Source organism: Vanellus vanellus, assembly GCF_965231255.1.
Source record: "Vanellus vanellus genome assembly, chromosome: 5".
Taxonomy (NCBI): Eukaryota; Metazoa; Chordata; class Aves; order Charadriiformes; family Charadriidae; genus Vanellus; species Vanellus vanellus.
In genome coordinates this window covers 31567231-31586899 of record NC_138910.1, presented here as the reverse complement: position 1 = coordinate 31586899, position 19669 = coordinate 31567231, and the positions used below count along the sequence as shown (strand labels likewise).

The window sequence follows — 19669 nt, the reverse complement described above, 5'->3', positions numbered from 1 at the left end:
TAGAAGCAAAATCTTAAAATGTTGAAGTCAATAGCAAAACCCCCTTTGATATTGATGGGCCCCAGTTTCCACCCTGGGTACGCCCCAGGTTGTCCTCCTCCCCACCGGAATCAGTACCGCTGGCACCGTACTGTCAGCTGTTCCACTCCCTACCTTTCGCCTGACAGCGCAGGCTGCCGGGTTCTACACACCCAGTCAATATGCTATTGAATATTCAATGACCACCTCGGAAAAGACAAAAACAAATGACTTTTTTTTTTTTTTTTTTTGAGCAGCTTGGGACAAAGCAGCCAACTTTATGGAGCACAACGGTCCCAGCATCAGCCTTTGCGCATTGTGCGGGCAAATACAGAGGGCTTCGACTGAAGATCAGCCTATTATCGAACTGCGGCACCTCTGAGGGAAAACCCGGCCGGAGGGCAGCCGCCCCCGCAACCCCGGAGGGCCGTCCCGGCCCGCGGCCCCACGCCGTTCCCTCTCCACCCGCGGGGACGCTCCCCGGCGTCGCCAAGTCCTGCCGCCAGGGGGCGCCGCGCTCCTCTCGGTGGACTGATCCACACGGACCGCCAGCCCGGGGGGGGAGGCATCAGGCGGCTACTTGTGCGTGGCGATCAATCACGATGGCGGCGGGGTGGGGGCGGACGCGCCCACTCCCAGAGAGTGGGGAATCAGACGGGCAGCCCTGCTCGCGGGGAAGGGGGAGCGTCCTGGGCAGGACCATCGTCGGTGCCGAGGGCTCCGCAGCGCACGGCCGGTGGATGGGAGCAGGCGGCCCCGTGGACGCCCGGCACCTTTCCCCCCGTCCTCTCTGGCGGAGCGGGATGGTCTGCCCCGGGCGGGGCGGAGCGTGGCCCTCCCCTCTTCCTTCTCGCGTTGGTTCCGCCCGGAGAGCGTTTGCTGTCGCCACCGCCGTTCCCTGCCGCTGCTCGCGCCCGTCTCCGCTCCGGGCCGCTCGGGCGTTTTCTCTCTGCCTTAAAGTCGGTGAGGAGACGGGCCTGGGCGGGGGGCGGCCGCCGGGGGGAGGTGCGGCCGGATGGGCCTGGCTGCCGCCGGGCGAGGCTAGGCCTGGCCTGGCCCGACCCGACCCGACCGGGCCGTAACGGCCGCGCCGCACTCGGGTGGAGATGGCGGCGGTGGCGTGGGGGGGAAGGCTTGCTCGTTCTCCAACTTCCCCCGCACGGGCGCCGGAGGGCGGCGGCAGCAAAGCGCTGTGCGGTGGGGGTGAGGGGCGCCGCCGCAGCGGGCTCCGTGCTGGTCCCGCCAACGCCTCGCCGCCTCCGCCTGGGGCGGCCCGGTGCGTGCCGGGTAGCCGGGGCGGGGGCCGGCGCCTGCCCGCCAGCGGCCCAGCGAAAATGGAGGCCGAGGAAGGGAAAGGAAGGAGGAGCGGCGCGCGGTCAGGCGGCGCCGCCGCAGCAGCAGCTCAGCGCGGGGCGAGTTGGGAGCGGCCGCCGTGAGGGGGAGGCCGGGCGGGCGTGGGGCCCTCCGCCGGCGGGGCGGGCAGGCCGCCACCCGCTGCCGGGAGGACCCGTCGTCACGGCCCTGAGGTGCGTTTCTGCTTCCTTGCAGGGTGTCTTTTATGAATAATCAAAAGCCGCAGAAGCCGACGCTATCAGGCCAGCGTTTTAAAACTAGAAAAAGAGGTAAGTAAGTCGCAGTGCGCATACTGCCGGTACCTGCGGCCAGTGCTGGCTGCGTGGGCACCGGTAAAAAGTCAGTTTCTGTCAATAAACTAATACTTTTATACTCCTCTTATAAATCTTTTAAATGAGACCACACTAAAGACAAAGTCTTGAGGCTCACTCTGGGTGCTAGAATGTTCTCTGCGCTAATAAAAAATCTTTGGCGGTAAGAATTGTAGCTGAATTTACTTAGATAGCCTTGGCTGAAGAGGCGGCTGTTCTAGAAGCGTATGTGCTTAGCCTGAAAGCGGAAGTATCTAGTGCCCGTGAGTTACAGGGGGACTCCAGCACAGGCTTGTTGCAGGTTAACACATATATCTAAGGAGCACCTAACCTAGTAGGAATTTCAGTGTTAGCTGCTGGATAAAAGTTGCATTGTCCCTTTAATACTATAAGAATACTTGATTTAACTTAAAAAACAAACACGCGCCTCCCCTTCTGAAACAAACACACACCAAAGTGTGGGATGTGCAAGTGCATATCTCTGATTGTGCACAGTTACTCCCATAAGAAGAGTTGATGACTGAAGAAGCGTGATAAGTAATTCAGTATTTTGGTGGTGTTTTCTCAAACTTAAAGAGGAAGTGGGGACAGCACTTAGTTTCTGTTGAATACTGTTTATCAATATGCTCACAGTGTTCCAGCTCAAACTGACAGCACTAAGGATGCTGTAGATACTGAAATAGTAATTAAGTCATACAGAAGTACACATTGACTTACAGAGTCTATTTTAATGTTATAGTCCCCCAAGAAACTGGTGGAAGTGAGAGTTGAATTTAGTCTGGCAGATGAAATGCTAGCATTCTGTATTGTTGTCTCTTTTTAATCATTTAACCATGGTTTGGCTTCTAAGCAGCTCTGCGGTAACAATAAGCTTCATGGATCTGTCCTGGAAAATAGCTGATCCAGTATTTCCAGACTTCCACCCAACTGTTCTCTACCAATGTGTTGATACTTGCATTGAATACAAGGACACTAGTATGTCCTTTACAGAGAGGCTGCTAACAGATGCTAGCAAAACTGGCTAAGCTGTTCTAGGCAGCACTCAAAGTAAGGTTTGCAGCTGAGTTCTGCTTCTTTGGTAGCTTTTCCTCTCATGGTTTGCATAATGTAAGGACAAATTGAGATGAGTAAAGCTGAAGATGTCTTCCATTTAAGGCTTTCTAGTTACACAGGTGGATTTGTCCATATTAGCTATGCCCTACCCATAGTGAAAACAAGGCTATGATCAACTCATGTATCTCAAATGTGAAAAAGCACGTGTTCTGCTTTAACAACTAAAGATACTAAATTGATAAGCAATTATAGTCCACCATTTCATGTTTATTTTAAGAATAAGAAGTTAGCTTGGATTTCTACATTTCCCCCAAGCACCTGAGGAAAAGCAATTGTTTCAGACTCATTTGACTCCGTATTAAGAGGAGGGGATGGTCTGCATAGCCAAAGAGCAAGTACTGTCAGTTGGCTCTAACGTGATAATGGTATGCAGCATTTCAGAATATTTTGTCCAAAAGGTTGAGAGTCCTAGAGGGCTGAAACAGAACATGAGTGATAGCATAAAATGTACAGAATTGTAGGAGCACGTATTAAGAATTGCCCTCCAGCATGTAGCTAAGCCTTTTTTTTTTTTTTTTTTTTGAGGGAAAGAGTGATCTAACATATGAACAGGGTATAATAATCAAACTGAGAAGTCAGATAAGCTTTATTAGAACCAACTAATGATATCACAAACAACTGCTCTTCGTAGTGAAAATACTGTAAGAATTCAATTAGAGGTAACTAAGGAATATTTTAGCTTTTGATAGCCTTTCCCCCAGCTTTGAATAGGGGAATGAAAGCAGTAGGACTTCTTACTGCTATATTGGCCATTGAAATTCAATTTAGGCTTCACTGTTAAGTTGCTGTTTGTGCTAGTTAGTATCACTTGTCTTGGAAGACTGGAATGATCTCAGTTCTGTTTAATTTCAGGCTTGCCAGTGCAAGTTTTGGTTTGGATTTGTTTTTATTAATAAAATCTAAATTGCAGACTTTAAAAACCAACTAGCTGTGTGTGGCAACTGCATTTCAACACTGTCTTTACAGATGAAAAAGAGAGGTTTGACCCTACTCAGTTCCAGGACTGTATTATTCAAGGTTTAACCGAAACTGGCACTGACTTGGAGGCAGTAGCGAAGTTTCTTGATGCTTCTGGTGCAAAACTTGACTATCGCCGCTATGCAGAAACACTTTTTGACATCCTGGTGGCTGGTGGAATGCTGGGTAAGTCCCTTTGATAGGGCTGCTGTCAGCCTTTGTTCACTTGACTCTACAAAAGCACAGTTTTTTTTTCAGTGTAAAAACTCTGCTGAAGAGCCCATTGAGTATGTAGAACAGGGTTTAAGTTATCTGTGGTAAACTGTCTGACCATCTTAGGGACTAACTGAGCAGTCAGGTTACTGTAGAAATACTCTATATACCCTACTGCACTTTTGCTTGGCTCGGTTTGCATTCTTCAAAGTGTAGACTCTACAAACTTGGCTTAAAGGAAAATATATTGGATTATTTTTTTTTTTAAATCAGGAGTGGATCTTGACTCTGTAGTTAAGTTCACTTCTGCTGATGTGATATGGATGAATGTTTGTTTCAGATCTGTGATCACAAGGCCAACAGAGTTGCCCTGAAAGATTCTGACATGGTCCTGTGCTTTGTGCTCCCTGCCCTGTTATTTTGGAATGTAATATAGTTTACAGAAGAATCTGAGGTGCTTAGTCTTGGTAATGCTATTACAAATTGTTGTTGGCAATAGTGAGGTCGTGGGCTCTAGCAGATGTCAGGGAGTGAGAAATGAGGGGGTGGTCGAGTCAGCAGAAAACACAGGGAACTGAGGAAGTGAAACGTGATGATGGAAGATTTTGTAAACTCACGTGCACACTGTGTGTAAAGAGCAGAACAGATGCTCACTGACCAGGTGAGAAGTAGATAAAGGTTGAAAAGTAGAAATAACCCCTTTTTTTTCCCCACTAGACTTAGACTTTACATTTCCTGCTTGACTAAATACTGTTTAGTGAGAAGGGGTTCAGATGGCAGGGACCCATTTAAAATACAGGCTGTGCAGAGGACCCTTTATGTTACCTCCCTAGACTGGAAAAGGACTGTCAGATTTTAGCGTTAGTTATGCAGTAGGTGGGGGGGAGGACTTAAATGAGATATTTGGCAGTTGCAGAATATTTTCTGTAATGCAACAGAAATAAAATTCAAATGACCTAAATGCATAGGGGGAGGAGAGGAAATACCTGATTCTGTGCCGCACTCAGACTGGAGGTGGCAATTCTGCAGTGGGGGCAGCTGGTTTGGGAGAGTGCATCTGTTGTGTGTTCAGGTGGTCTTCATACTGATAGTGTAAAAATGCCAGGTGGCTTCCTCAAACAAATGCTGAAAAGCAGGGCTTTAAAAATGGTTTAACTTCACTATGTGTGCCCGCTTATCTCAAAGCAGTGTGTTGGAACAGTGTTATATAGACTGAAATTACTGTGATGTGCCTTTTGGCAAGAGGCTCTTTTGCTGATGTTACAAGAGCTGGTAGTATAAGTAAGTAAACTTGTCTGCCACATGGAGCATCGCTGCTTGAAATTGGTAATGTACAAATTGTTACAGTCTGTGGGTTTACATTCAAGAGTCTTAACCACTGCATACTGCGTTAGGAAGTGTTCCTTCTAGGAAAGAGGCTGAGAGGGAAGGGAAAAATGCATTGCGGCAATGGTCATATAGTGGTCATTTACTCAACTCCCTCTCTGTAACAAGTAGCTGTGTAGACTAGCTTTGATCTTTAGTCAGACAAGGCCCAAATAAAAACTGGCGTCTTGTTGCCTTACCACCTTTTAATATGCTTACTGCTGATGCTGATCTCCATTTTTAAGTCATGTTTTTGACTAATACATAATTAAAGGATCTTCCTTATATGTAGTGTGGAATAGAGATCGGTGATGAGGTATTCTGGCACTGGAGTTGGTGACTTGCATTCACTCTAGCTAGTGAAGCAGCGTGGCTACCAGTCAAATGCCTGTATTAAACTGATGAGGGATAGTGAAGAGCCATCTTCTAATTAGCAGCTAAAAATCCGAAGTGCCTTTCAAGACTGAAGTTTCAAGCTCATCTCTGGGGCACTGAATTGTGAACATGCATCTCTACATGTTTCATCTCCTGTTGTGCCTCACTGTTATTTAAAAGACACTTATAAAGCAGCACTATTGCAGCAGACACTAAAAAGACGCTTGCTAGGATTAAGCAGCTTTAACAGCTTCCTTTAAGGGGAGAGGAGCTCATGGTCATGTTAACTTATCAATATCTAAACAAAGATGTGTTGCCAATGCAGTTAGCAGTAGGAGGTCAGAATATTTACATGTTCGTGTCTAAACTACTGATTTTAAAGTTCCGCTACAGCAGTGGAGCAGGTGGAAATGTAGGGGCATCTTCAGTGATCCAGTCATTCAGTGTATCGTGAAAGGGCAACGTGTTGCATGTTATGGGTATTAGAATTCTTACTGTGGACACTGTTCAGTACTCTCACTGGGGAATAATACCATTAATGTTGAAACCCTTCTTTAGCCCCAGGTGGTACCCTGGCAGATGACATGACACGTACAAACGTCTGTGTATTTGCAGCACAGGAAGACCTAGAAACCATGCAAGCATTTGCTCAGGTCAGTTCTGAAATGAGTACAATTTAACTTAAACTGATTAGTGGTCAAAAATGAAATGTTTGTGTGGTTGAAAGTAAAAAAAGTAATAAAGTATGGCTTTAAGAAGTGTACTAGAAGAGGTGGAGTAGCACTGTTCTAATCTAAAAGTGCTCTAAAGAGTTCAGACCAACTTTACTGAACTTGATTTTTAAAATTCTCGTTAAATGGTAGTTCAGAGCAAAAAATAACACGCACTCTATCTTTTTAGGTTTTTAACAAGCTAATCAGGCGTTACAAGTACCTGGAGAAAGGCTTTGAAGATGAAGTCAAAAAGGTATGGGCCTTACTAGCAGAGAAATAAACCTTCAAATTGTGCTGGTTAATCACTCTATACCGAAGAGTTGTATCGTACAATGTGTTATTAAAATAGAACATTTAAGTTGTTAATAGAAGAACAGGTAGCTTGTATGACTAGTTGCGAAGACTACCGGTGAAGAAGTGCTTCTGCTAGTTGAATAGCTTGATTGAAACAAAAGTGTCTAACATGGAGGCAGTAGCCAAACTTTAGTAAGAGATGGTAGTTTGATGGCAACTCTTCTTACACCCCCTTGCAGTTGCTGCTGTTCCTGAAAGGGTTCTCAGAGTCTGAGCGGAACAAACTGGCCATGTTGACGGGTATTCTGCTAGCCAACGGGACACTTAATGCATCGATTCTCAACAGTCTTTACAATGAGAACTTGGTTAAAGAAGGTAAGTGTTGCCCAACTCTTCCTTTAGGGAAGGATGGTGGGAGACAGAACCATGACAAGTAGGTGGAAATTGTGATGACAGTACACCCTTGCAGCTCACTAGTTTCATCTGGTGATAGATTCACTACAGGATTAGCAAAGGTGACACGCTGCCTCGCAACGTGGAAGGTGTTGCTAAGACTTTAGAAAACTGGCCTTTTCAGAAAGCTTGTGTGTAGGACTTCCCTGCATGACGTTGGGGGCTGCCATCGCTAGTGTTACCCAGCAAGGCAGTAATGTATTTTGGAGAGGGACCTTCCAGGATGCAGAAGGTGCATCATGTCTTTAGGTTCCTTCCTAAATTGCAGCAAGGAGAGCTGAGTTTAGTACAGGGAAGCCTTCGTGATGTGGAGTGGTGAGGAAAGTCCAGCATGCCGGAGGCTGCAGTATCCTCGGGCAGAGGCACTGCAGACCGCACTGGGGCTGCCTCTGAGCGCTGCTGCTGCTGCTTTGAGCAGGGGTCTGGCAAACTAGGTGCCCTGTACTCTCAGGCCTTATGATACCCTTTGTTTTGAATTTCAATAATAATATTACTGTTCCCATTGCACAGGTGTTTCTGCAGCTTTTGCAGTCAAACTGTTCAAATCATGGATAAATGAGAAAGATATTAATGCAGTGGCTGTCAGTCTTCGTAAAGTAAACATGGATAACAGGCTGATGGTGAGTACCACTGAAATAACTGATTTACTACTTAAGCCAGTTTAGTAAACGGCATTTACCAGCAAAGTACCCAAGATGCCTCTCTTGTGAAAGAGTTGTCATAAACTTTGTTTTCAGGAACTCTTCCCAGCCAACAAACAAAGTGTTGAACACTTCTCCAAGTACTTCACTGAAGCAGGACTAAAAGAACTTTCTGAATATGTTCGGAACCAGCAAACCATAGGAGCTCGGAAGGAGCTGCAGAAGGAACTTCAGGAGCAGATGTCACGGGGAGATCCGTTCAAGGATGTAAGTATTTGTCTGTAGACAAGGTGTAGGTGCTCTTTTTTGTATTCCTTTTTTTCTGTAGGAACTTTGCTCAAATTATCTGAAATACAATAGCATCTAATACTAATCTGAAGTTATATGCCTAATTAAATACTGAGTTGAACACCTAGCTCTCACTAAGAATTAAAATTAGGACCAGTGTGTTCAGTATTAGCTTTGTAGTCTTTCCTTAACGTCCTGCATCTTGCTGTATGATCAAGAGGGTTGTTTGTGATTCTGAAGGCTTCTAGGTTGCCTTTAGAACAGATGTTTTAATTTAGCTTAGTGCCATATTTGGCCTACGAGCTGACTCTTTTATTCTAACTGGCAGATAATCTTGTACGTGAAAGAGGAGATGAAGAAAAACAACATCTCGGAACAGACTGTGGTAGCCATAATCTGGTCCAGTGTAATGAGCACGGTAGAATGGAACAAAAAGGAGGAGCTGGTAGCAGAGCAAGCCATTAAGCATTTGAAGGTATTGTAACAGAAGTATGGACCCTTGCAGCCGTCGGGTAGAGCTTGGGCTTCCCTCTGTCTCCAGCTGCCTTGAAAATGAGTTAAAACCTACAAAGCCCCTAATGCAGAGGCAGCATTGGACAGAGGACTCTTCCCCTTCTAACTGTGGCATTGTAGTCCAAGCTACTGAGGCCAAAGCAGAAGCACTTCTTTCTGTAGAAGCACTGTTGGGGTGGGGGCTGCAAATTTCTAAGCAGTGGCTGATGGAAACTGTGAAACCAGTCTAGTCGGGAGGTAAGTGCTCTGTGTGTGCCAATCTGTCATTACTGTTACAGCAATACAGCCCTCTACTTGCTGCCTTTACCACCCAAGGTCAGTCAGAGCTGACTCTTCTGTTGAAGATTCAGGAGTATTGTTATGACAACATTCACTTCATGAAAGCCTTCCAGAAAATAGTGGTGCTCTTCTATAAAGGTAACTTCTGTGGGGCTATAGTTTAGGGGGGTGTTTTTTGTTGGTTGTTTGTTTTTGGTTTTTTTTTTTTTTTTTTTTTAAATCCTGTGTTTGCAGAATGCTTCAGTCCTGATAAGACCTGTAGGGGCAATCAGTGCTACATCATTGTGCTTCATGAGCTGAAGAATTTTCCACCTTCTCTTTGCAAAGGTGGAGCAGTAGAATGCAAAGGTGGATGCGTCTGTCCTTGGGGAAGTACCCCTCTAGTCAGGGGTGCTGTTTGTCTTCTAGCTTTTTAAGAGTTGTGGTGGATCAAAGCTAAGTGTAGATTTTAAGGCTCTTTGGCCCTTTTAAGTTAGGAAGGGCTACATGATAGTGTATTCTTGTTCTCTGAACACTGACTGTGAACAGCCAGAGATTGAGACCACTGAGGTGTTTTGGGGTTTTAGGCTTGCTGTTAAAAGGTGTAACTGAAAAACATGCTGTACAGCTGTGGAAACACCACAGGTACACAAGGAAACTTGTTAAACTGAAGATTATATTGTACTTGTAAAATTTAAAAAAACACTTCCTGTGGTGTACTCCAGGCTTTAAAGAATTTGCCTCTGCTGACTTTGCTCTGAAAAGCCTCTTTGCTTCAGCTGACTGAAGCTTTCCTTGGAGTGTGTAATCTCAAATAGCTGTGAAGCCCTCAAGACTGTTGGCAGGAGTGAAATTGCAGTGCTCGGGGGAACCCCCAACAGCCAATCTGAAAAGCACAGTTCTCCGAATTTTAAAATAGGAGGCACTCCTAGCACAGGTGTGTCCAGCCATACCCAGGGAAGGAGTGTGGATTGTGATGCTTCCAGGGGAGGAAGCAGAGGCTGCCAGTCACGGGCTCTGGGTAGGTGGTGTTCAGTGGTTTGTGCTGATAACACTGCTCTCGCTCAACTTACAGCTGAAGTTCTGAGTGAAGAACCCATCCTGAAGTGGTATAAAGATGCGCATCTTGCAAAAGGAAAGAGTGTTTTTCTGGAGCAAATGAAAAAGTTTGTTGAATGGCTCAAGAATGCTGAAGAAGGTAACCAGCAGCTTAGCTCACAAGTTCAGGTTGTTCGTTTTGGGAACCTTAGTGTGATAATGCTTTGCTTTGGGGGGTGGGGTGTTAATTGCTGGTCTGAAACTGGGTGTGCCCCCCAGTACTGGCTAGGAAAGCTTGCTGGTGAAATCCATGTGGATCCAGTAGCAGCTATTTATTGCAGGGGATGAGGGGCAGGGGCTGAACTCGGGGTTGGTGGGCACTGAACCCACTGCCTGCGTGGTGATGAAGTCTCTCTGTTCCAGAGTCGGAGTCTGAAGCTGAAGAGGGAGACTGACCTGTGAAACTCTGTCCTCAGTAAAGCAAACAGGAGCTGTAGATACGTGTCATGTCTCATGTGTCCTTCTGATTCTTACATCCTACCTCCCTGTATCAAGCATGATATAAGGGCTCTCATGGCAATTTATTTTAACTGTTTTCTATCGTTATTGAAATACTGGGTTTAGTTTTTAAAACCATGTTTTGGGTAGCTTACAGGAGCTATTATAGATTTGACTCTAACCTTCATTTGTCCTTTCAGTTATTCTACCTCCTGTATTTTCTACTGTAATAATGTAATTTAAGGCCTTCCACAATGAAATCCATTTTATCCCTTGGGTTTTCTATCTATATTTGAGTAGACATGATATGGTGAATGAGATTTATGGCAGTTCTGTTTGCAAATTAAACTGTAAAAAGCCTCCGAAGTGAAGAGGCCGTGGTTTGTGTGGTAACTTGGTGTGACACTTCAATCTGTACCATGTGCTCCACATAACCCCATTCATAAGTGGTTGTCTGTCTCCCCAAGGACTTTATCATCTCTTTACTATACTTCCAGCATAAAGCAATCCTCTATCCCAGCTCAGCATCCCACTGGAGAGCAGCTGTTCTGGTGGCAGTGAACTGTAACCATGCTGGGGCATGAGGCGTGGCATCTCCAAGCCTGCTGGCTGTCACAGCTGGTGGCCTGTGTCCCCAGGGCACAACACAGCCTGAAGCATTGCTTCTGGGGGAGTCTGCCACTTCTCTCATGGAAGGGAGAATGTTCCAAGTACAGCTGCCCAAGGGCCCTCGAGAGCCCTGGCCTGTGCTGCTGGCAAGGCTGGGGCAGGGGGACGAGTGTGCTTGTGGTGCTCAGGTGAGGTGGACAAAACTCTACCCCCTCCCTCTGAAGTTCAGAGATTATTTTATGCTGGCAGTTGACCTGTTAAACCAAACAGCTTATCTGTTCCCTGAAACTTTGAATTCTTAATGTAAATTCTCAGGACAGCAATACAAGAAAGATTTGGTAAGAGTGAAATCTATACGGCTCTAAGCTAATACTGAACATTAACTGAAATACACCTACTAAAATTTAAAAACAAAATTGGTGATCACAAAACAATCTGTTCAATATTACAGTCATCTTCCTTACTTTGTAACTTTTTTTTTAACCAAATAAAGGCCATCCTTACACTTAATGGCAAGGGCTGTCTCTGTTCTCTTAGCCAAAAAAGAAGCATCAGTCACACTACAGGGTAAAAATCAGTTCTGTCTTTTGCTATTCCAATGACAGTTGAGTAAAAGATAATTAGGATACTTTTTTGCTGCTAGGAGGCCTATTTATTATAGAGTTAGAGGGTGCTCTTTTCCAAATGTTGGAAGTGCAAGTGTCCCAGGATTTTTATTTACTGAGGACACACAACCAGATTCATCAGTATCTTTTTCTTAAATAAGTTTTATTACAGCAGCTGGATTAAACTTCAGTATCCAAAAAGTCACAATACAAAATAAGGCATTTACAAAATAACTGTACAATAAATACTTTAATATTTTTTATGTTTCTTTGGTGGACTGACAGCTGGGTCAGCCTGCTCAGCTACAGGCGACAGCGCCCTTTTTTCCTTTTTCAGTGGGAAGAAAAAAGGATGTTTCAGTGCTTCTTCAAGAGTAATGCGCTTGGCTGGGTCGTACTCCAACATCTTTTGAATGAGGTCAAAGAGATTCTCATGGTCAGAGTCATGGCAGGTCATGAATTCCTTCACGAAAAAAACAATTGTGTTTTTTTTAATCTTATAATTGCACTTAAAGCTCCTCTCCCCAAAAGCGTTTTTCCTTCTGTCATCTTACCTTCAGTGGCTTACAGCGCCTTGAGATGTATCTGCCAGCAGAACTGTGTTCATCCCAATTCAGCCGGTGCTTAACAAAGTATTTGCGTTTCCTTAAACAAACAGACCACAGGTTGTTATGCAGAGTCTGTTTGTCCCTTCACTAGATGTTTATTAGCAAGTTTGTTCACAAATAGAGAACTGAGTTGGGAATATTCTACAACAGTGGCCAGCTTGTTAGGTAGAGCAAAAGGATGAACCATTTTTAAAAATCTGCTATTAAACCAAATGTGAAAATACATAAACTACAGCAGTCCAGCTATGGAAAAATGTAGTTACCTGGTTTTCTTTATCATGTGATCTGGCAAAGGCCCCAGGATTCTCTCCATCATTGCCAGGTGTTCTTTGCTGTCATGGGTCTGGAAGGAAAAGACATTTTTGTTCATTGTTAGAAGAAATTAAGACCACCCCCCCTAACCTGCCTTCATTTCTGACTGTACCCTGCAACCAATAATCAATTTCAGAGTAAGAAAAAAAGAGAGGCTGTAGTCATCTGCTTCCTGAAATACGTTAAAATCTACTGGATGTGTTTTTATCTCTTTGGTCCTGCCTTTTTTTTTTTCTTTGTTCATAAATTCTAAGTTTCAGCAATACTGTCAAGATGACAGAAATCAGGTATGTGAGAAGTATTTGCCAATGGTGACAGAAACAGCTATGGCTGTTATTAGCATGGCTTGTAAATTACAAATGTTAACAGGGTGAGCCTTCCTATCAAGCTGCTGCCAAAATGTTTGCTGAAAGCAACCTACAGAAAGCTACTGAGAAAGTTCCTTTGTGCTTACATCATCTGTTCTCTTCAGCTTGGTGCTACAGAAGACTGCAGACCTAATTTCTTGCACAGACTGTTCTGTTTAGTCCTCACCTCTCTGTAGCATATTTCCACCGAGCTGGGGAGCGTTAGACACGCGGCATCATTTTAAGGTTCATAGTTACCTACCGGAAATACTGTGAATCCAAGGTAATATTCTATGAGAATACATCCTATGCTCCAAACATCACATGGGTGTGACCATCCCAGTGCTGTGAAAAGATTCAGAAGGTTCATGTTTACACCTGCCTGCAAACAGTTCCACAGTTCAAGCGAGACGCATAACACCTCTGTAGCACCAGTCCATAGCATACAAAAAAATCTTACAGGAAAGATCAGCCTAACAGCATTCTACTGACCTAGGATAACTTCAGGAGCTCTGTAATGTCTTGTAGACACCAAAGTGCTATGATATTCATCATCATATGTTGCGCTCCCAAAGTCCACAACTTTGATGTCTGGATTTTTCAGCGTGCGTTCATCACATTTCTGAAATGAGCCACAATGGGATGCAAGTGACCAAATAAACCCAGACCATGGCTGCGGGGTAGGTGGGGAAGAGGACAGCAACTTACCAGTTTGGGGTTATACTCTTCTACGTAGTCAGACGTCACAAATAAAATGTTTTCTGGTTTCAGATCTGTATGGGTCAACTTGTTCAAATGCAAAACTGCAAGATAAATATTGTCAGCAAATTCCACAAAGAAAATTGAACAAGTAACGCAAAAAAAGAAACATACTTACAGTTCACAGATTTACAGATCTGATATGCCATCTGTCTAATGTGCTCCAGCCTAAAGGGCTGAAAGCCATTCTCTTTAATGAAGTCATAGGTGCTGAGCCCCAGGAGCTCAAAAACAATGCAGACGTGTCCATAGTACTCAAACCATTCTAACATCTGGACACAGCGACTGCAAAAGCAGGAAAATACATGAATTGCAACAGGAAATTGTGTAATGCTCAAATACATACATCATATGTTACAGAAAGTGATGTCATAGAAATCTTAAAGCCAAAACAAAGTACAGTCAGTTTCATATACTTACTATGTACTGCTGGGATCTGATGCATTTAGATGTGTCAGTACTTGTATTTCTGCACGAGCTGCTTCGGAGTACCTATCAACATTTTTTACTATTTTCACAGCTACATGTCTGCCTTCCCTGAAAAGACAGGTTTTAACAGTGATTGGAATAATGAGCAGTTTTAACTAAGAATATTCAGTAATTATCACAATATGCCTTGTCTAAAACAATGGGAACCGTATCAGAACAGGTCTTTTTTTAAGTACAAAAAGACATAATATAACCAAACACAACTAAAATTTTATCTTTAAATTTTGAAAACCTACTCGATACCTTATATATCGGTATTATTCTTAAAGGTTAAAAGTCCCATTTACCTCCCCTTTGTATTTATGTATGCTGGGCTAATATCGGAGAAACTTCCACATCTCAGCCTAACACGACTGTCAGTCAAAAATGAGAAGCCGCCTTCCCTTGTTTAAGTAGTGAAAACATAACTGAGGCGTCAAATGCCTTCTACAGTGACTAGAAAGACAAGCTAGTTTCATACTGTTTTTTGCACAGCAAAACTGCCATTGAAGGCAAAATACATTCTTGATTTATAATATACTCACTGCTAGAACCCAAATGGCATTGCATCATCACAGGTGATACTTCAAGGTAAGCTACATGACATCAGAGACCGTGTTCGTTATACAGAGCTGGGCTGGCACAGGCCCCAGGACTCCCCAGCGTGGGGAGTTCAGCTTCACCCCACGTTGTCCCCCATCAGCCTTTGACCCCTGCCAGGCTGGGGGGCACCTGCAGAAGACGCGCCCATCACCTCATCCACCAGCCCTGCACCACCCTCCTGCCTCCATGCTGGCTTTAGCATGACGACTAACATGAAATTATGTTTGGCCACATGCAGCAGCCTTAAAGAAACACACAGCAGCGCATGACGAAGTAAAGATAAAAGCTGGTACAATCCAGAAAGCACTTCCCGAACCAAACAGTGATGGTAGCAGTAAGAAAAATTACATGTATTTAATTAAAAAGACTTACGCTTTGTGATCGATGCATTCCACTACTTTTCCAAAAGCACCTTCACCCAAAGTAGCAACAATCTCATCTATAAAGAAAAAGAACTCTCAGTCACGGAAGCTATGATGTTACTCAGCTATTAAAAAACAAACAAACAAACAAAATTAAAACAAACAAAAACACTAAGTACTATCACTGAAGATTATTCTAGACTGTTCTTCTTTAAATTGTAAGTATCTAGTTTGAGAGATGTTACTGGACAACTCTCATCAAGGCACATTTACGGGGATCTCATTCTAGTAGGTTCATTAACTCCATTTACTATTTTGGGGGGGGGGGGGGGGGGGGGAGGGAGGAAAAGGGAAAAAGAAACATATTTAAGTTCTACAGAAAAAGAATAACAATCCCCACCCCCAAACACAAAAAAAAGTCAAGACAGAAAGAAAAGACTTCCAAAGCCCCCTCACATCTTATGCTAAAAGAACTTATTCTAGCTGAAAAGTTAATAAATTTTGAAAAATTTTCTATACATCTTGCACTTAGTACGTCTCCACTCTGACAGATCAGGTGACCCTCCTCATCATCCTCTACACTCCTGGATCTTTTCCTTCGAAGACTCTTCTGGAACGGCACCAAGATCGTCCAGCCAATCAATAAACCCGAGTGAATTCAGGTCAGAATACGAAATTCATTCAGCAGGGAGATATTCGGGCATTCAGATACAGGCCAGGCCACAAACGGTTGGCAGGAGCAATTTCAAATTCAGTCCCCAGAAATTCACAGGGCACATAGTTTATGTTACAGGAGAAAAACATGGCAAGGAACAGATTTTCAGATGAGATACTCAAAGTGGCAAGGCAACAAAAAATTACAACACAATTGTTTTTCTTTTAAAAGAGTGGCTCACTGAATTTTACCTTAGGATTTCAGTGCCCACAATTTTTTTAAAGCAAAAGGATTTAATAATTATCATATATATATGTACATAAAAATAGCCTTGTGGCCATATTAAAATATTCATCTTAAGTAACAGAGATTAAATCACTAGTCTGAATATTTGATAAGAATTTTTTTAAAGTCATAAATAGCATATACATTTACTTTAGGCTGTCTCAGCTGAAGATCTTAAATTATAAATCCTATCTTCAGCTTTTTTGACTTAAATATATAACAAAGACCAGAAAAACTGACCTGCTAGTAGGCAGATATCTTACATATCTGATTCTACAGATTTTTCAGCGACACTTAAAACATCTTACTAAATAAATTTTAAAAAAGTAAAAATCTGACATTATCTCCTTGCTATTTCAGTGATACTTAGTCAAAAGCAAATTTAAAGGCTCGTGCTTGGATTTTTGAGTAGGGCTGAAATAAATGATTGTCATAATAAAAATTTTGAAGGCATAGAAGTGATGCCTGTATTTCAAGTACTCCAATTGATAGTTATTGTTCATCAATCTGCTCAAATATAGCCAATGAACAAATAGCAAGACTGTTCTGTGGTATCACAAGCATACCTACAAACTATACATTCTCACTCAAGGAAATAAAATCCTAGCAATCTACTACTATTAGCTGAAGGAATAAACTATTAATATTATCGACAGAATTCACCAAACCCCCACAGTCAATTACTACTGCCCAGATAAGAATCCATCTTCTTAAAATAAAAAAATCCTAAATTAAAATTGGTCACACCACCTGTGAATGATGATGATGACAGGTAGCGTGATGTGTCTTGTATTTCCTTTTGTAACTACTCGTCCCACTATAACCTGATGATTTGCTACTGTGATGCCCAGTATCACATCCTTGATTGTACTCGTTTCTGTATTCTTCAACATAGTGTCGTTCATGATGGTCTCTTTCATTTACAGATTTGGTTTCTGAACAGGTACTACAAACAAAGGATCAAATAAACTTAATTAAAATAATTCTAGTACCCCTAACACAACAGCTTCTTTTTTTAAGCTGTAAGACATCTCTCTTGAAATATCTCCAACAGAAATTAATACATTATCAGATGACCTGATGAGAACAATAAAATCTTAAAACATATGCTTGCTGATATCAGGAGTCAAAAAGTTATTTACCTGTCAGGAAGTTTAGAAAGACCATGTTTGCAGTGCTTGTTCTGCGGACCAGTTAATGACCTCCTCTTTCTCTTATTAGCACTGTCACATCTTCTGCGATCCGGACTTTCTTTTTTATCCGAGTCAGGATAACTAGTTTGCCTGGAATGCCGTTTGCAGCGCTTGTTCTCCTGTGGACCAGTTAATGACCTCCTCTTTCTCTTATTAGCACTGTCACATCTTCTGCGATCCGGACTTTCTTTTTTATCCGAGTCAGGATAACTAGTTTGCCTGGAATGCCGCTTCTGTAACAAAGATATTTTGCTCTTTGAATTACATCCCAAAGTCAAATAATTCATCTCCAAAGCCATTAATTATCAAATTAACACTATAATGAAGATTGCTTTTTTCCTCACTACACAATTTTCATTCTTTCTCTGTTCTTTCTTCCACATTATTTTTAACTCAAGAGCTTTTCCAAATTAACCCCTTTGATAGGGGAACATAAACCAATAACCTACTTAGAAAATATTTTAAGTATGATGGTTCAGACACTAAACACGTACCACGCATGTCATTTCTGCAAAGCTGCTCAGGCACCCAATGGGGCATACGGTAGGTAAAAAAAAAGCTTTCGTGTACTTAAAAAGGGCAAACAAATATTGCCCAGCATGCTTTTGAAGACTTCAAGGAACTTGTCATTAACTCTTATCATGCTTCTTTCTACAGATTCCTGGAGAATTCCTAATGCTAAGTCAAAATTACCACAGAATGGTTCAGGTTGGCAGGGACCTTGAAGATCATCTATTTCCAACCCCCTGCCATGGGCAGGGACACCTCCCACTACAACAGGTTGTACAAGGCCACATCCAGCCTGGCCTTGAACACCTCCAGGGATGGGGCATCCACAGCTTCTCTGGGCAACCTGTTTCCAGTGCCTCACCACCCTCACCATAAAGAATTTCTTCCCAATATCTAATCTAAAACTAACTCTTTTAGTTAAAACTTAGGTTACCTCCCATCTCCTCTTTGTTCTGGAAGACGAAAAGATAAAATAACTCACTACACGTCTTTTATTTCACTTTCCAATCGCAAAATCGACCCCAGCTCACAACCTGCGCCTCAGGCCGACACGTCCGGGCTTCGCAGCGACGGCGACGCCGCCGAGCGGGACGCGGGCGCTCTCGGCGCCGAGACACGGCGGCTACGGGCGCTGCGCAGCCATTTCCCTTCCCGCGGGAGGGTGACCAGGCGCCCGGTGCCCCGCGCCCCCCCCCCCCCCCTCCGCGATAACGCCCAGACACGGAGCGCCGGGTCGGGCCCACACGCGGGGTCCGCGTCCCGCCTCCCCCGTTAAAGCGGCCGAAGCCATTTTCTCTCCGCACGCCACAAGGCGCGGGCAGAGAATATGGCGGCCGCGGGGAGGCGGGGGCAGAGGGGCGCCCCGGCCGCCCGACCCTCCCGCTCAGGCGGGGACGAGCTGAGCCACCGGCCGCCCTCCCTCACGGCAGGAGACAACCTCCTTCCTCCGCACCTCGGCGGCGCCCTTCCCTCCGCCCCGCCTTCCCCCCAGCGGCGGCCCGGCCCAGCGCCCTCCAGCCTTCCCCCTTACCCCCTTCCCGCCCACCGGCGGCACAGGGCCGCCGGGAGCACGCGGCGCCCCTCCCCTCGGCCGCACCTCCGCGCCTCGGGAGCGCCGCCGTTCTCTCCGGGAGCCGCCGCTCTCTCCCGCCATGGCTGGGCTCAACGCCGACCCGCAACCCGCAGCCCACTACAAAATGGCGTTCCCAGGATCTTTCTGGACGCGCTGCGGCGCGTCACAGAGGCATACCCGCGGCGTCACACGGCGGGGCGGGGCCGCCTCGCGACACCCCGCTACCCCTCCGCGCCTCGCGGGGGCTCCCGGTGCCTGTTCGGGGCCGGGCCGGCGGCGGAGCCCTCCCGGCGGCGGGGCGGCGCTTTGAGTCGGCAGCGCTTCAGGATCGCGGACCCTCCGGGCGCCGCCGCCGCCCCCTTAGCGCCCCGGCGGTACCCCTGGCAGAGCGGCGCTGTCCCCACACCCCGCTGGGCGGTAGGAGAGCCCCCCGCTCTGCCCGCCCCGCAAAAAAAAAAAACAGAACACTAGGGGAAAAAAAAATTCTAACCCTCATTTAAGAATGACTGGCAGAAGGCTGCTTCTTTTTTTTTTTGTGAGACTAATTGCTAAATCATTTTTCAGTGCTGGTGGTAAAGCCTGTTATTTGTCTCTACTCCTCTGGCCAAATTATTAGAGGCTCTCAAAGCACATACCCAGTTAGCTTTAAATCAACACAGGTTTAAAGGATCACCTATGACTAACAAAGATATATTTGTAAATCATTGGCATTAAAAACATTTGAATAGTTGAACACTTTTTTTTTTTTTTTTTTTTTTATGTTTCCTGGTATCTTCTACAAGCACTTAGTCACGTTTTCCGAGTCTGGACAGCACATAAATACCCACTGTAAAACAAACCAACTAAATGCAACTCTTCAAGTCAATGTACAGGTCAGTCT

The 19669-nt window shown here is 44.7% G+C and overlaps 2 protein-coding genes across 3 annotated transcripts; one reads left to right on the top strand and one right to left on the bottom strand.

The window, feature by feature from the left end:
- Positions 1-865: 865 nt before the first annotated feature.
- BZW1 (basic leucine zipper and W2 domains 1) lies at positions 866-10772 on the top strand. Of its 2 annotated transcripts, XM_082484325.1 has the most exons (12): positions 866-981; positions 1567-1640; positions 3762-3938; positions 6264-6358; positions 6606-6671; positions 6952-7087; positions 7676-7785; positions 7903-8073; positions 8423-8569; positions 8886-9024; positions 9941-10063; positions 10327-10772. In XM_082484325.1, exons 2-12 carry the CDS (start codon positions 1577-1579, stop codon positions 10356-10358), a joined length of 1260 nt encoding a protein of 419 aa, XP_082340451.1. In that variant the 5' UTR covers positions 866-981; positions 1567-1576; the 3' UTR covers positions 10359-10772. The 2 variants fall into 2 exon arrangements, with proteins under 2 accessions (XP_082340451.1, XP_082340452.1); XM_082484326.1 differs by lacking the exons at positions 866-981; positions 6264-6358.
- Positions 10773-11626: 854 nt separating this feature from the next.
- On the bottom strand, positions 11627-18917 carry CLK1 (CDC like kinase 1). Its single transcript, XM_082484324.1, has 13 exons — positions 18814-18917; positions 17157-17440; positions 16765-16960; positions 15594-15684; positions 15085-15151; positions 14062-14178; positions 13760-13926; positions 13591-13685; positions 13375-13504; positions 13145-13227; positions 12487-12566; positions 12170-12260; positions 11627-12078 (listed from the first exon to the last, which is right to left on the bottom strand). The coding sequence occupies exons 1-13, from the start codon at positions 18868-18870 to the stop codon at positions 11866-11868; spliced, it is 1671 nt and encodes a 556-aa protein (XP_082340450.1). The 5' UTR covers positions 18871-18917; the 3' UTR covers positions 11627-11865.
- Between the last annotated feature and the right edge of the window lie 752 nt (positions 18918-19669).